At 45.7% G+C, this 14,974-nt stretch overlaps 1 protein-coding gene across 10 annotated transcripts in view; it reads right to left on the bottom strand.

The window, feature by feature from the left end:
• The window catches only part of FAM13A (family with sequence similarity 13 member A), a 388,793-nt gene that overhangs the window by 301,031 nt on the left and 72,788 nt on the right, over positions 1 to 14,974 (bottom strand). For 7 of the 10 annotated variants that reach the window (XR_016212400.1, XM_070047870.2, XM_051819564.3 and 4 more), the window contains exon 3: positions 13,418 to 13,627. The exons of the other annotated variants lie outside the window; for them this stretch is intronic. Coding sequence is in view for 6 of the 7 variants with exons in the window: in XM_070047870.2 (XP_069903971.2) it covers positions 13,418 to 13,627 (210 nt within the window). In the remaining variant the exon portion in view is untranslated. The remainder of the gene's footprint in view (positions 1 to 13,417; positions 13,628 to 14,974) is intronic. 10 annotated transcript variants of the gene reach the window in all.

Here is a 14,974-nt window from a genome sequence, read left to right as displayed (position 1 = left end):
TGAATTGGAATCCCCTGGCACGTTTCTAGCTCTATCATTTGGGGCAAGTGTGATTGAGCATGTGCCCAAAATGTACATCTCCTCCCTCTTATTCCCACTCTTTTAACACTTTTCAGTTAAATTTAAACACCTAAGAATAATTGTGTGTTAAATAAAGATTTCAACCAATGGTATTAAGGAGAACAAAATAATACTAAAAGGAATAAAGTAGTAAGCTGTTCCTCGACAGTCAGGACAAGGGCTGATCAAGTCTTTGTTTCTCATAGTGTCCATTTCCCTTCAACAGGTTTCCTTTTAGGTGCACAGTTAGTTGTCACTGATCAGGGAGAACATATATTTGTCCCTTTGGGACTGGCTTAATTCACTCAGCATGATGTGTTCCAGATTCCTCCATTTTGTTGCAAATGACCGGATTTCATTGTTTTTGACTGCTGTATAGTATTCTATAGAGTACATGTCCCATAATTTCTTTATCCAGTCTTCTGTTGATGGGCATTTAAGTAGATTCCATGTCCTAGCTATTGTGAATTGAGCTGCAATAAATATCGAGGTGCAAACAGCTCTTTTATTTGCCAATTTAATTTCCTTTGGGTAAATCCCAAGGAGTGGGATGGCTGGGTTGAATGGTAGGGTTATCTTCAGGTTTCTGAGGAATCTCCAGACTGACTTCCATAGTGGCTTTACCAGTTTACATTCCCACCAACAGTGGGTTAGTGTCCCTTTTTCCCCACATCCTCACCAGCATCTGTTGTTGGTAGATTTCTGTATGTAAGCCATTCTAACTGGGGTGAGGTGAAACCTCATTGTGGTTTTGATTTGCATTTCCCTGATTGCTAGTGATCCTGAAATTTTTTCATGTATCTATTGGCCATTTGGATTTCCTCTTTTGAGAAAAATGTCTATTGACATTTGGCCCATCTCTTAAGTGGGTTGTTTGTTTTGTTGTTGTGGAGTTTCTTGATCTCATTGTAGATTCTGGTTATTAATCCTTTATCTGTAGCATAGTTTGCAAATATTTTTTCCCATTCTGTTGGTTGCCTCTTCACTTTCCTGTTTCTTTTGCAATACAGAATGCCTTCACCTCAATTTAACAATTGAAAAGCAATTTGTCAAGCATTGATGTAATGCCAAAATATAAACAGCCCCCCCCTTTTTTTTTTTTTGACAGGCAGAGTGGACAATGAGAGAGACAGAGACAGAGAGAAAGGTCTTCCTTTGCCGTTGGTTCACCCTCCAATGGCCGCTGCGCTGCAGCCGGCACACCGCGCTGATCCGATGGCAGGAGCCAGGTACTTATCCTGGTCTCCCATGGGATGCAGGGCCCAAGCACTTGGGCCATCCTCCACTGCACTCCCTGGCCACAGCAGAGGGCTGGCCTGGAAGAGGGGCAACCGGGACAGAATCCGGCGCCCTGACCGGGACTAGAACCCGGTGTGCCGGCGCCGCAAGGCGGAGGGTTAGCCTATTGAGCCGCGGCGCCGGCCAGCAAAGTTGAATTCTTCATACACAGATACTGCAAGAAAACAAATGTTTATTGTTTCAAACCAGTAAATTTGGGGGTTACTGCTATATAGCAAAAGATAACAAATGCACTAAAACACAAAAGTATTAAGTAACTTGTCCATACTATTGCAGCTAGCAAATGGCAAATTGTGATTAGAAAGTAGTCAGAATGGGGGCTGGCGCTGTGGCGCAGCGGGTTAACGCCCTGGCCTGAAGCATCAGCATCCCATATGGGCACTGGTTCTAGTCCCGCTGCTCTACCTCTGATCCAGCTCTCTGCTATGGCCTGGGAAAGCAGCAGGGGATGGTCCAAGTCCTTGGGCCCCTGCACCTGCGTGGGAAACCCAGAAGAAGCTCTTGGCTCCTTGCCCCACTTCGGATCCAGCTTCATGCTAATGTGTCTTGAGAGGTATTAGATGATGGCACAAGTGCTTGGGCCCCAGTCACCCATGTTGGGGGACCTGAATGGAGTTCTGGGCCCATAGCTTTAGTGCAGCCCAGCCCTGCCTGTTACAGGCATTTAGGAAGTGAACCAGCAGATGAAAGATCTCTGTCTCTTACTTGCTTACGCACTTTCTCCCTCTCTTTATCTTTCAAGTAGGTGAAAAAGTAAGTAAACATTTTTTATTTTTTTAACTTTTTAAAAAGATTTATTTATTTATTTGAAAGGCAGAGTGATAAGGAGAGAGGGACAGAGATCGATTGATCTTCCACCCACTGGTTCCCTCCCCAGATGGCCACAACAGCCAGGGCTGGGCCAGGAACTCCATCCAGGTCTCCTTCATGGTGACAGGAACCTAAGTACTTGGCTCACATCAGCTGCCTTCCCAGGCATGTTAGCAGGGAGCTGGATCGGAAATGGAACAGCAGCTGGACTCAAACTGACACTCATATGGGATGCCAGCATTGCAGCAGGCAGATTAACCCACTGTATCACAATACTGCCCCCAATAAACATTTTTTAAAACAGAAAATAGGCTGGCACTGTGGCTCACTTGGCTAATCCTCTGCCTGCGACGCCAGCACCCTGGGTTCTAGTCCCGGTTGAGGCGCTGGGTACTAGTTCCGGTTGCTCCTCCTTCCAGTCCAGCTCTCTGCTGTGGCCCGGGAGGGCAGTGGAGGATGGCCCAAGTGCTTGGGCCCTGCACCCACATGGGAGACCGGGAGGAAGTACCTGGCTCCTGGCTTCAGATTGGCACAGCACCAGCTGTAGAGGCCATTAGGGGAGTGAACCAACAGAAGGAAGACCTTCCTCTCTGTCTCTCTCACTGTCTAACTCTGCCTGGAAAAAAAAAAAAAAACAAAACAGAAAATAAGTGATAAGTAAAATATCTGTTAGATATCTAAACAGTAGAAATCACTTAATAGCACCTATTATTATCACTAAAGAATACAAGCAGAATCTCAAGCAGAACCAATGCTAAACAAAAAGCACATAGAAAGTGCAAAGAAAACACACCTTAGTACCATTTCCCTCCCAAATGTCATTTATCTTAAACTAATTCTTATTTCCAGCCTGGCACGTCATTAAAGATTTCCAAGACAAAAACAAATCAATTCTGTAATAATGATTTTTGACCCAGAAACTAATTAACATCCCACTGCAGGCTTTTAACTAATTTATTTTTTTCACTCATACATTCATCAAATTAGGACAAATTTTGAAAAGCACAATGCTATGGACCGGATTTTGTCCCTGCACAATTCAAAGGTTGAAGTCCTAATATCCAAGGTGACTATATTGCAGGTAGGGCCTTTAAGAAGGTAATTAAGATTAGAGGAGGCCATACATGTGGGCTCCTAACCAGACGGGGCCGGTGTCTCTGAGAAGGGCGAGGCACCAGAAGTGCTTCTGCACAGAGAAGGCCAGGTGAGGGCACAGCGGAAAGGTGACGTCTGCCAGACGCGGACAGACAACTCACTGGAAACCACCTCCACCAGCACCCTGAACTTGGCTTTCCAGCTGCCAGAACAATAAGAAAAATAATTTTTTTGCAAAAATGGTTCAAGTCCCATTCTACTTCTACCTCCAGCTTCTTGCTAATGGATACCCTTGGGAGGCAGCAGGTGATGCCCAAGTGACTCCAGTAGCTGGGGCCCTGCACCCACATGGGAGACTGGACTGAGTTCCCAGATCTTGACTTCAGCCTGACTCAGCCCCAGCTGTTGTGGGCATTTGGAAACTGAATGAGCAGATGAGAATGTTCTCTAATAAATTAATTAAGCTTGGGTTGAAGTCAGGCAGATCCCAATTCTGTACATTCCAAGTGCTTGCTGTTTGGCACGTTACTTACTCCGAGTGTCATTTTCCTTATATTAAATATCAAATATTTGTAGGAATTGCTATAAAGGAGCTGAAAACCAAATATAAGTATTGTACCTAGGGGAAATCTTGGCATAGAAATATTATTCAAATTGGGGTGAAAGAAATGAAATCAGTTTATTGTGACCTATTTGCAGTTACAGTATTGTCCAAACATAACCATGGCCAGAAAGATAAAAACACTGAGAAGCCTAAACAGATGACTGAAATGCACTCCTGTGGGCCCCACACTGACCTTCATTTTCCTGATCCATTTAATGGTGCCTCTCATCATGGCATCCTAACAGCTTTCTACTCCATTTTCAAATTTTTTTTAAAAGATTTCATTTATCTGAAAGGTAGAGTGACAGAGAGGGAGAGACAGAGAGAGATCTTCCATCCACTGTAGCCTCAAAAGTCAGGGCTGGACCAGGTCAAACCCAGGAGCTCCAGGTGGCAGGAGCTCAAAAACTTGGGCCATCATCCACTGCCTTCGCATGCACATTAGCAGAGAGCTGGATCAGAAGTGGAGCAGCCAGCACTTGAACCAGCACTCTGATTTGGGATGTAGGCATCCCAAGCAGTGAATTAACCCACTGCACCACAACGTGGGCCCCCAGCCCTCCCCAACTTGATATCCATCATCATCAGTTATCAGCAAGACTATCTTAGGGCTCCTCCTCTGGATCCCAGAGAAAATTAATAAAACCCCCACGAGGAGATCATCAGATCCCACTCAGCTTGACAGCATCTGAGGTTTGGGACTAAGCCCCAGTTCACCTGGAAGTGGGCTAGGAGCCTCTGTCAGCCAGGAAAGGGTCCCCCAAAGCTGAGGATAGTCCCTTCCTACCGCTAACAAGGGCACCATGCTAGACGCAGGGAGCAAAGACCTGAATTACTGAACCCAAAAGAACAGGATTTGCCTCGGGCCTTGCCAAAGCACATTTGCAGGGAGCTCTCCCTGGTGCTACTACATCCTGGTCTCAAAACTTCCTACCCGCTCGCCTCTGCCTCTGTGGCTCTCCCGGCAGTGTGGCCTTCAGCCAAGTACTGATACCTCTCACTGTTTTTCAAGTTACCTGAACTAAAATTTTACCATTATCTTTGAGCTCTCTCTTACTCTCGCTATCTCTTAGCCACCATGTTCTACTCATATTTTCTTTCTTACACCTCTGGTCACCTTGCATTAATATTCCATTACTACTTCCTGCTTGGGAGGATGAGAAAGTTTTGGACAATTGGCAATGGTTGCCCAACAATGGCAATGCAGCCAATTCCACTGAATCGTATACTTAAAACATAGTTACAGCCGGCGCCGCAGCTCAACAGGCTAATCCTCCGCCTTGCAGCGCCGGCACACCGGGTTCTAGTCCCCGTCGGGACGCGGGTTTCTGTCCCGGTTGCCCCTATTCCAGGCCAGCTCTCTGCGGTGGCCAGGGAGTGCAGTGGAGGATGGCCCAAGTGTTTGGGCCCTGCACCCCATGGGAGACCAGGAAAAGCACCTGGCTCCTGCCATCGGATCAGCGCGGTGCGCCAGCTGCAGTGCGGCGGCCGCGGCAGCATTGGAGGGTGAACCAATGGCAAAGAAACACCTTTCTCTCTGTCTTTCTCTCTCATTGTCCACTCTGCCTGTCAAAAAAAAAAACAAACAAACAAACAAAAAAAAACAAAACAAAAAAAAACATAGTTACAAGGGACTGGCACCGTGGCTCACTTGGTTAATCCTCTGCCTGCAGCACCAGTATCTCATATGGGCCCCGGGTTCTAGTCCCAGTTACTCCTCTTCCAGTCCAGCTCTCTGCTGTGCCCCGGGAAGGCAGTGGAGGATGGCCCAAGTGCTTGGGCCTCTGCACCTTCATGGGAGACCAGGAGGAAGCACCTGGCTCCTGGCTTCGGATTGGCGCAGCACCGGCCATAGTGGCCATTTGGGGAGTGAACCAACAGAAGGAAGACCTTTCTCTCTGTCTCTCTCTCTCACTGTCTATAACTCTGCCTGTCAAATAAAGAAGAAGAAAAAAAAACATGGCTACTAGGGTAAATTTTATTTGATGTAGGTTTTACCCAATTAAAAAAAAAAATCACTGCCAACCATCTATGTTAGGGCCCTGGTGCCATCCCCTCAATCTCTGCTAGTTTCTAGATCTTCCTTTGCACCCAGCATCTTTCCATCCAACCAGCTTACAGAGCACTGCCTCAAACACTGCCTCTACCATATGCCTTCTTTAAAAACAAATTTACCACTCAGACAACTAGTAATTCCTTAGCCTACTATTCCAGACCCTACACCTGGTCTCACTCTACTTTTTCAATCACTTCTTTTGTTAATCTCCTATAGTTATAAAAGCTTCAGACAATTCTGTCTCAACAGTGTTTTTGCCTATGTTTTTATTCACCTAAAAGATTTTCCTACCCATTCAATCTTACTTTTTCCACAAAGTAGTCTCAGTGCAATCCAGGTTGATTTTCTTTTCTCATTGTTAAGTTACCAGTGACCAGATGTTCTTATCCCTCATGAGAAATGCTGCAGAGTATGTACAACATACATGCCACCTGCTCCATTCACCTGCATGCCTCTGGATGTCAGGGTGTTTAACCTGTTCGCATCACTCAGTGTCTATGCAGAGGGAACTAAGAATATACCAAGGGGATGATCTAATTCAAATCATCTAACAATATCCACTTATAAGATGGAAATATTTACATGTATATTATAGAAGAAATTTCAATAGGGAGCATTCAGATAAATGGTTTCCTAGTTAATCCTAAAATAAATGAATCCCATCCTGCAATATTTTTATTGCTTATAACTCATACCTATGCCCAAAACACAGCTAAGATTATAAATATAAAAAGTGTATCTACCTCCAAACTACCAAATTAAGGATAAAAGATCAAGAGTCATGGAATATGCCAGGCTGAGATAATTATTACACAGACAGCCTCAATTAAACAAGGCAGGTTGTTACAATTAGAGATAAGCTCAACATGACAGCAGGAAAACATGATCAAAGGCCCTTACAGTTCCTCTCTCAAATATGAGTTGTCTAAACCACACCTCTGACACAAGGAAACCGTTCTGGCACAAATCTCTATAGATGGAAGTCTTTGATAAGTACCTGTGTCTTGCTGTGCTGTTTCTTGTTAATCTAAGTGGTATTTCAGTTATGGTTAACACAACTATGCTTTGCCAGCACTAACTCTATTTGGAGCTTTTTTCTTATCACATGAGCTCTAACTGAGCCAAGTGGCTGGTTAACAGCAAGGGTGCCCATTATTTCACACTGGCTTACTACTGCTGCCATATGCAAATTAGATACTTTGTGTCCAGAACTTTTCCATTTCCCTAAGCTAAAAAGATTTATTTATCTATTTGAAAGACAGAGTTACAGAGACAGAAAGGAAGAGATGCAGAGAGCAAGCGAGCGAGCGAGCGAGCGAAATCTTTCATCCGCTGGTTTATTCTCCAAATGGCTACAGTGGCTGGGGCTGGGTCAAGCCAAAGCCAGGAGCCTGGAACTCCATCAGGGTCTCCACATGGGTGCAGGGGTCCAGGGACTTGGGCCATGATATGCTGCTTTCCCAAGCCATTAGCAGGGAGCTGGATCAGAAGTGGAGCAGTCGGGCCTTGAACCAGCGTTCACATGGGGATGCCAGCCTGGCAGATAGTGGCTTAACCAGCTGTACCACAGTGCTGGCCCCAAGAATATGTATTTTCTGGAGCAATAAATGCCAGTGTCTTCCAATGGCCATTTGAGTCCCATTTCACTATGACTCCATTTCCCTGTGAGCATTCCCTCTGTAAACGCATCGGCTGCCAGCGGCTTTGCTGGAGTGAAAAGCCTTTTCCATCACTATCGATAGCTTGACGGCATCCAAACGATCAAGCACCAACTTCATGTGGCACGTTCTCCATTTTCTCCTATGTTCCTTCTGCTTATTTTTGCTAATTCTGCTTTTGCAGACCTTGCAAAAAAAAAAAAAACCCACATTAATTCAGGAACTATCTTTGCCTTGCTTGGCTTGTCCTTTGATTAAAGGATGTCTTGGGGAAATTATTATCCTTAGATTAAAACTGTTACCAGGTATTGGGGAAACTGGGCCACTGTGGCTGGCCCAGGGTGACAACCTGATACACAAGTATATTGGTTTGCAACTAAAAACGGTACTGCAAGATCTTAGAGCTACAGACACCAGGCAAGTTCAAAGTCAATAGCTGGTTGTAAGAACAGATGAATCCAGCCAGTCTTCTCCCACACTGAGGGTGTAAAGAGGGAGCTGCAGGAGTCCTCACTGTGGCTCCAGGCTGTTCTCCGCAATCATTTTGGTTTAGCTTTAGTGTCTGAAAAAGTACTCAGCTGAAGGCTCCAAATCCCATCTCACAAAGCAGGGGAGAGAGGAAGGTTATCTGAAAAATGTTAAGCACACTCAATTATGAAATCACTTACTCTTGACACAGGATCTAATTCAAAATCCCAAGACAACACTTTAGGAAAAGAAATCTGGCCCCAAGTCATGACATAACATCAACAAAACTATTTAATCTGTTATTATGAAGACAGAATTATGAAAGGAGGGTAGTCTTACCCACAGAAATCTTAACAAAACAATTTTGATTATATGTTACTATATAGTAGAAGAGGGGAGATGAGAATACTATAGCTGGCCAGACAACATTTTTAATAAGCATTAAAAGCAAAATGTACTCAACTCTCTGTGAAAAACCTGACCTTCCCCAGCTCTGGCATGAACAGCTGTTGTGTGTACCTCCACTCCAAGAGAACCTCAGCAGTGACCCTTCTTGCCAATTTCCTACCTAAATTATCCAAGAGAGGAGTTTATTTCATAAAGGGCTATACTGTGTGACACCTACGGCACACTTGAGTCCCTCTCCTTAGCTGTCTTTCTACTCATAATTAACAAGCGCTCAATTAATGCCTACTTTATTGACTATCTCAGATCTAAGCATAGAGCTTCTAAGAGAATAAGCACAGTGATAATGCAAAATTTAATCTCTGTGCCCCACTCAAAGTGTATCTGTGTGTGATCCCATGTGCTCTAAGGGCTGACAGCATAACTAGTCTTGCTTTGGGATGACACTGCTTGTGAAAGAATTCAGGAACTCTCTTCCAAAAGAAACTGCTTTGTTATGATTAGTCCAAACTGAGAGCATATGGGGGGAGCAGCAGGTGCAGCAGGGGCTTTCTCTGAAGCTCCCTCCTCGGACTGGAGAGAGTTCCTTCAAATATCACTGCAGAGGCAACTGACAGACCATCCCCTACCTCTTCTGAGATAACTTAGCACCCGAGAGATTTTCTTCTTCCTAGGAGACAGCCTTTATTCACCAAGTGTCTCCTCCCCTTACCCTCCCATAACTTGTGCCGCCATCACCCTGTAGAAGCCTCTGACCTCTACTCCTGTCTGTAGCTCAGGATGAAATCAAACCTTAACACATCTGGCCCTGCTTCACATCTCCCATTTTCTGAGACTCCTGTGTTCATGCTTGTAAATTACAATGGTTTCCCTTTTGTCATCCTGTCTATTGTCAGTCTGAATCATAGGCTCAATCTCTAAACCTCCTTTCAAAGGGGACAGAAAGCTTTTCTCTCCTGACACCTGCCTTTAAAAAATTTCATTTGAAAAGCACAGTGAGTCACACACACACACACACACACACATGAGAGAGAGAGAGAGAGAGAGAGAGAGAGAGAGGGAGAGATCATACCTGCAAGGGCAGAGGTCAGGGGTTAGGACGGGTCACTGGAATTTAATCCAGGTCTCCCACGTGAGTGGCAGTGACTCCATTACCAGAGTACCCCCACTGATTCTGAGGATCTACATTAGCAGGAAGCTGGCATCAGGAGCTGGAGCTGGGCATGGAATCCACCTACTCCAATAAAGGACTTGGGTGTCTCAACCAGCATGTTAATCACTTGACTAAACATTGTCCCCCTACACTTGTGTTTTTGATGCATATCAATTGTTTTGACCACTGAGGAACTATGCCATGAAGAGGATAATTTACAAAGAAGATCTAAATTGTAGCACAAATACTATGATGATATAAATAGTAATACAAATAAGAAGACAGTGCCTCTCATATCAAATGAAAACTCTCTAGGAAATGTGTGAAGGCTTTTGAAATTCACAAAGTTTTTGAGTACTAAGAATAATAATACTCCATAGTGTTCTGTAAGATTAGTAAGAACAAGAACACTAAAGATGGGGCAGATGTTTGGCCAAGCAATCAGGGTCTGGTTCCTGATTCCAGCTTCCTACTAATGGAGACCTTATGAGGCAGCAGTTATGGCCCAAGTAGTCCCTGCTACTCTTGTGGAAACCTGGATTGAGTTCCCAGCTCCAAGCTTTGCCACTCCTCCCACATCCACCCCTACTGTTGGCATTTGGGGAACACACCAGAGGACAGGAGCTGTCTCACTCTCTCAAATCAGTAATGTTTTAGGGGAAGATATTTGGTTACTAAATATTTTGTATTAAGCATATAATATTTAAATTGGCAACTAGCATTTATAGCAATATTTAAAAATGATTTTCAAAGATTTATGTCACAACCTCACATTGCCATGTCATCAATAAAATATTCCTTGTAAGAATGATTTAAAGTCTCCAAATATGAGAGGACCAATGGTTATCTCCTTGAAACACTGAAACAGTAAAGGTGAAAAAGATCAGCTCTCAGTTAACAAGTCTCAAATACGTCACTGATCAGTGTCACCTGTTGACACAGAAAGCTTAGATCTCTACAGACGATGAGAACAAACTGTTCTGCAAGTTTGGCTTTCACATGTTATCATTACTTTCAATAGAACATAAATGTTAATTTTATCTGGTTACATCATGCCTTTTTCAAAAAATAAAATAATTTTCATTTTTTGAAAAATGAAGTCACTAAATAAGATTACAAACTTTTTTTCTTAAATGAGTAGGAATTCAGGGACCTTTCCTAGTGTATCACTGTTATGGAATGAATTCTGTTCCCTCCCTAAATTCACCTTAAAGCTCTTGCAACTGAGGTCTTTACAGAGGTAATTAAGGTTAAAGACGGTCCTAAGGGTGAGGCCCTTATGCAGTAGGCCAGGGGTCTTAAGGAAAGTGGCACTTCAAGCAAAGGCCAGGAGAGCACCCAGTGAGAAGGCCGCCCTCCCAAGCCAAGGGAGAGAAGGTTTGCTGGAAACCAACCCTGCTTGCATCTTTGTCTTGGATGTGCAGCCCCCAGAACTGTGAGATGAACTTCCATGGTCGAAACCACCAGTCTGTTTTGTTACAACAGACTTAGCAACCTAACACGATCACTTTTGGGGTGAGGCCCCTGAAGATCAATGCCAGGGTTGTCACGGGCCCACCAGCCTGAGAAGAGGTGTTGGGTTAGGTACACAGAACCTGCCACAGGTGAAACCACAAACAGGTCTGGAAACCCTTGGCTCATTGCCTACCTCAAGGGTAAATTTGTGGAAACCTAGACCTAGAGGTTCAAGAATGAGGCTTTCATGGAAGGGCGAGTTGTCAGACACACTGCCTCCCCTGCCGTTCCCAAGCCAAGTGAGGAGCATCAGAACTCCACTCGGGGAGTCTGAGCAGAGAAGCAGGTGGGGGAGCCTAGGGAGGCAGCACAAAGAGGCAGGGCTCTGCTTGGATCTGAAGTGACCTTCATCTTGAGAACTTGGTAAACATGTGCATGCCAGTCCCAGCTGCTCTCCCGGGAGGACCAGCTGGAGGTCACCCCTGCAAGCCTGGGGCAGTGAGGCAATGCGAGAGGTGAGAGGGGCCAGGTGAGGCGGGCTGCACACCTCAGGCCATTGGGAAGCCACAGGTGGTGCTCCCACCCAGGTGGGCGGCCAGGTGGGCGGGATCACTGTAGTCTCCCAACACAACCTCACCAGTCACCTCTAACTAGTATTTGGAAATGGTCTTCCATGGGATAACACATGATGGCACTTCAAAAAGTCCACAGAAACATGAGATTAAAAGCTTATTTCGGTGCAAAAATAATCTGAAACCCATGCATAATGCTTCCATTGTATGCTGAAGGCCCCTTGTATATGTGACTTCAACATCTCTTACACCCACATGAGCAGCTTATCTAATTCCATTTTCCACGAACTTCCTGAAGACCCCTCCTATCTCCAGCACCCTCTTACTCATCCTGTCTGGCCTCCTCCCTTAGCCCGCCCTCAGCACACCTCCAGTGGGCAGTCACACCGCTGCTGCTACGGGCTGCAGCTCCCTCAAGTCACAGCCTTGCCAACCTGGTAACTGACTCACAGAGATGCCTTTCCCCTTTCTGCTCTAACTCGGCAAAGATAAGGAAGGACATGACTTACATGTAAATAATTTTCCTTATGACATCTAGGAGGGATCGCTCACTGGTTATACCTACGATTATTACACTTAGAAAGGGACCTCTTGTATTTATTTTTAATTATTATTATTATTATTTGAGAGGTAGATTTACAGACAGTGAGAGGGAGAGACAGAAAGGTCTTCCTTCTGTTGGTTCACTCCCCAAATGGCTGCAACAGCTGGAACTACACCGATCCGAAGCCAAGAGCCAGGAGTTTCTTCCTGGTCTCCCATGTGGGTGCAGGGCCCAAGGACCTGGGCCATCCTCCACTGCCTTCCTGGGCCACAGCAGAGAGCTGGACTGGAAGAGGAGCAACCAGGACTAGAACCCGGCGCCCATATGGGATGCCGGCGCTGCAGGTGGAAGATTAACCTAGTGCGCCATGGTGCCGGTCCCGGGACCTCTTGTATTTAAAGTGGTTTCATACTACAACCAAAAATCACTTTTACCTCAAAGCCAACATAATTGCTTTATGATTCCAACATCCTTGGGATGAAAAGCAAGCACACCAGTGAGCTTTCAGTCTCAAAGAAAGGTCACGACTCATCTACAATTTAATTAGTTAATATTTTCCAAAGAGCATTTAACATCTCATTCTCATTCCTTCTACAGCAGTCAGGAAAGAACCTCATTGACTCAACAGCACCAGGGCTTTGGATACGATGTTAGCAAAGTGTGCAAAGCTTCCACCCAAGGCTATTTCCTGATCAATTTAGTATCATTTTAGGTAGGAGAGGGGAGGCCTTAGCTTTATAAAAAAATACAAGATGGACTGGTTACAGAAAGCCCAGGAGTATTTCGAAGCTTATTTTAACATTTAAAGGTTACATTTTTAAAAGCTTAGATTTTACTGAAAAAATTGTTTTGGGGGCAGCTGTTTGGCACAGTGTTTAAGATACCACTTTGTGGAGGGGAGGCGCGGGGGCGGGGGGTGGGTATTGTGGCCCAGGGGTTTAAGCTGCCACACTCGGGATGTGGGCATCCTGTACTGGAGTGGCTGGTTCGAGTCCCAGCTACTCTGCTCTGATCCGGCTCCCTGCTAACGCGCATGGGAAGGCTGCAGAAAGTGGCCCAAACGCAGGACATCCAGATGGAGCTCCTGTCTCCCGGCGTTGGCCCGACCCAGCCCTGGCCATTGTGGCCATTTGGGGAGTGAACCAGCGGATAGAAGATTCTCTGTCTCTCTGCCCTTCAGAGAAATAAAATATTTAACAATAAATAAGCAAACCCCCACGAGGACACGGCCCGCTGACCCTGGAAGAGCCGAAGCAGGCGCAGCTGCACAGCCGAGGTGATCACGCCGTCGGGCAGCTCCCGCAGGAAGAGCTTCAGCAGGCTGGCCGCCACGCACACGTCGCCGTCTCTCCCCAGCTCCACGGGCGCGCCGCTCTCGAACCTCAGCCGGAGCCGCTGCACCGCCTTCACGTTGCCGTTCACCCTGAAAAGGCCTTCCTGGGTGAGTCCTGAGACAGCAGAGGGGACACAGAAAAGAGCTCAAGGTATCCAGCAAACGATTGTGAAACTGTAAAGGACAAGACCCAGAAGTGAGTAGGAGTCTCTGAATGTTATAATGACAAATCCTGGGGAGATTTTCATATTTTATAAAAGCGTTTCCTTAGACTGATGCATTTCCCTACCTGGTACACATCAACTAAAAAAGATCATACATGATTGCCACACGAGGGCCAGTGCTGTGGTGCAGTGGGTTAACACCCTGGTCTGAAGTGCTGGCATCCCATATGGGCACCGGTTCAAGACCTGGCTGCTTCACTTCTGATCCAGCTCTCTGCTATGGCCTGAGAAAGCAGCAGAGGATGGCCCAAGTCCTTGGGCCCCTGCATCTGCGTGAGAGACCCAGAAGAAGCTCCTGGCTTCAGATAGGCGCAGCTCTGGCCATTGCAATCAACTGGGGAGTGAACCAGCGGATGGAAGACCTCTCTCTCTCTCTGCCTCTCCTCTCTGTGTAATTCTGACTTTCAGATAAATAAATAAATCTTAAAAAAAAATGATTGCCACATGAGCTGGCAATACACAAGTGTAAAAAATATAGAAGTACTTGGCCGGCGCCACGGCTCACTAGGCTAATCCTCTGCCTTGCAGCGCCAGCACACCGGGTTCTAGTTCCGGTCGGGGCGCCAGATTCTGTCCCGGTTGCCCCTCTTCCAGGCCAGCTCTCTGCTGTGGCCAGGGAGTGCAGTGGAGGATGACCCAAGTCCTTGGGCCCTGCATCCGCATGGGAGACCAGGAGAAGCGCCTGGCTCCTGCCATTGGATCAGCGCGGTGCGACAGCCATTGGAGGGTGAACCAACGGAAGAGGAAGACCTTTCTCTCTGTTTCTCTCTCTCACTGTCCACTCTGCCTGTCAAAAAAAAGTTTATATATATATATAAATTTATATATATATATACATATATATATATATATAGAAGTACTCAAAGACAGCACAAACCCAAACTTGTCTTAGGTCCAATAGTACACCTGCTGTATGTTTTAAAAACTGATGTGTATGGAAGAATCTTCCGTATTGCTGCACTTCTTTGGTAATCAAACTCAAAGTTCCAGACTCTATGAGATAAAGAACTGGTGAAAGACAAGATCCTTCCCTCAGTCAGCTAATAAGGCTGTCACTCAGCGGAGACCAGCAGAGAAGGCTTCGCCAAGGAGGCAAATGTGACCTTTGGCTGAAGCATGAGAAAACGGACGGGCCGGGGCCCAGGTCAGGGGAAACCGATGAGCTCAGGCATCAGGGCCTACTCTGCTTTGAATGTTTGCCTTCTCCAAAACTTGTTGTAATTTTTTAATTAGTTAAT

The sequence above is a fragment of the Oryctolagus cuniculus genome, chromosome 8 (genome assembly GCF_051225735.1).
Source record: "Oryctolagus cuniculus isolate XC-2025 breed Fujian yellow rabbit chromosome 8, ASM5122573v1, whole genome shotgun sequence".
NCBI lineage: Eukaryota > Metazoa > Chordata > Mammalia > Lagomorpha > Leporidae > Oryctolagus > Oryctolagus cuniculus.
The sequence above is the reverse complement of the archived record's forward strand: the minus strand, read 5'-3'. Positions and strand labels throughout refer to the sequence as shown.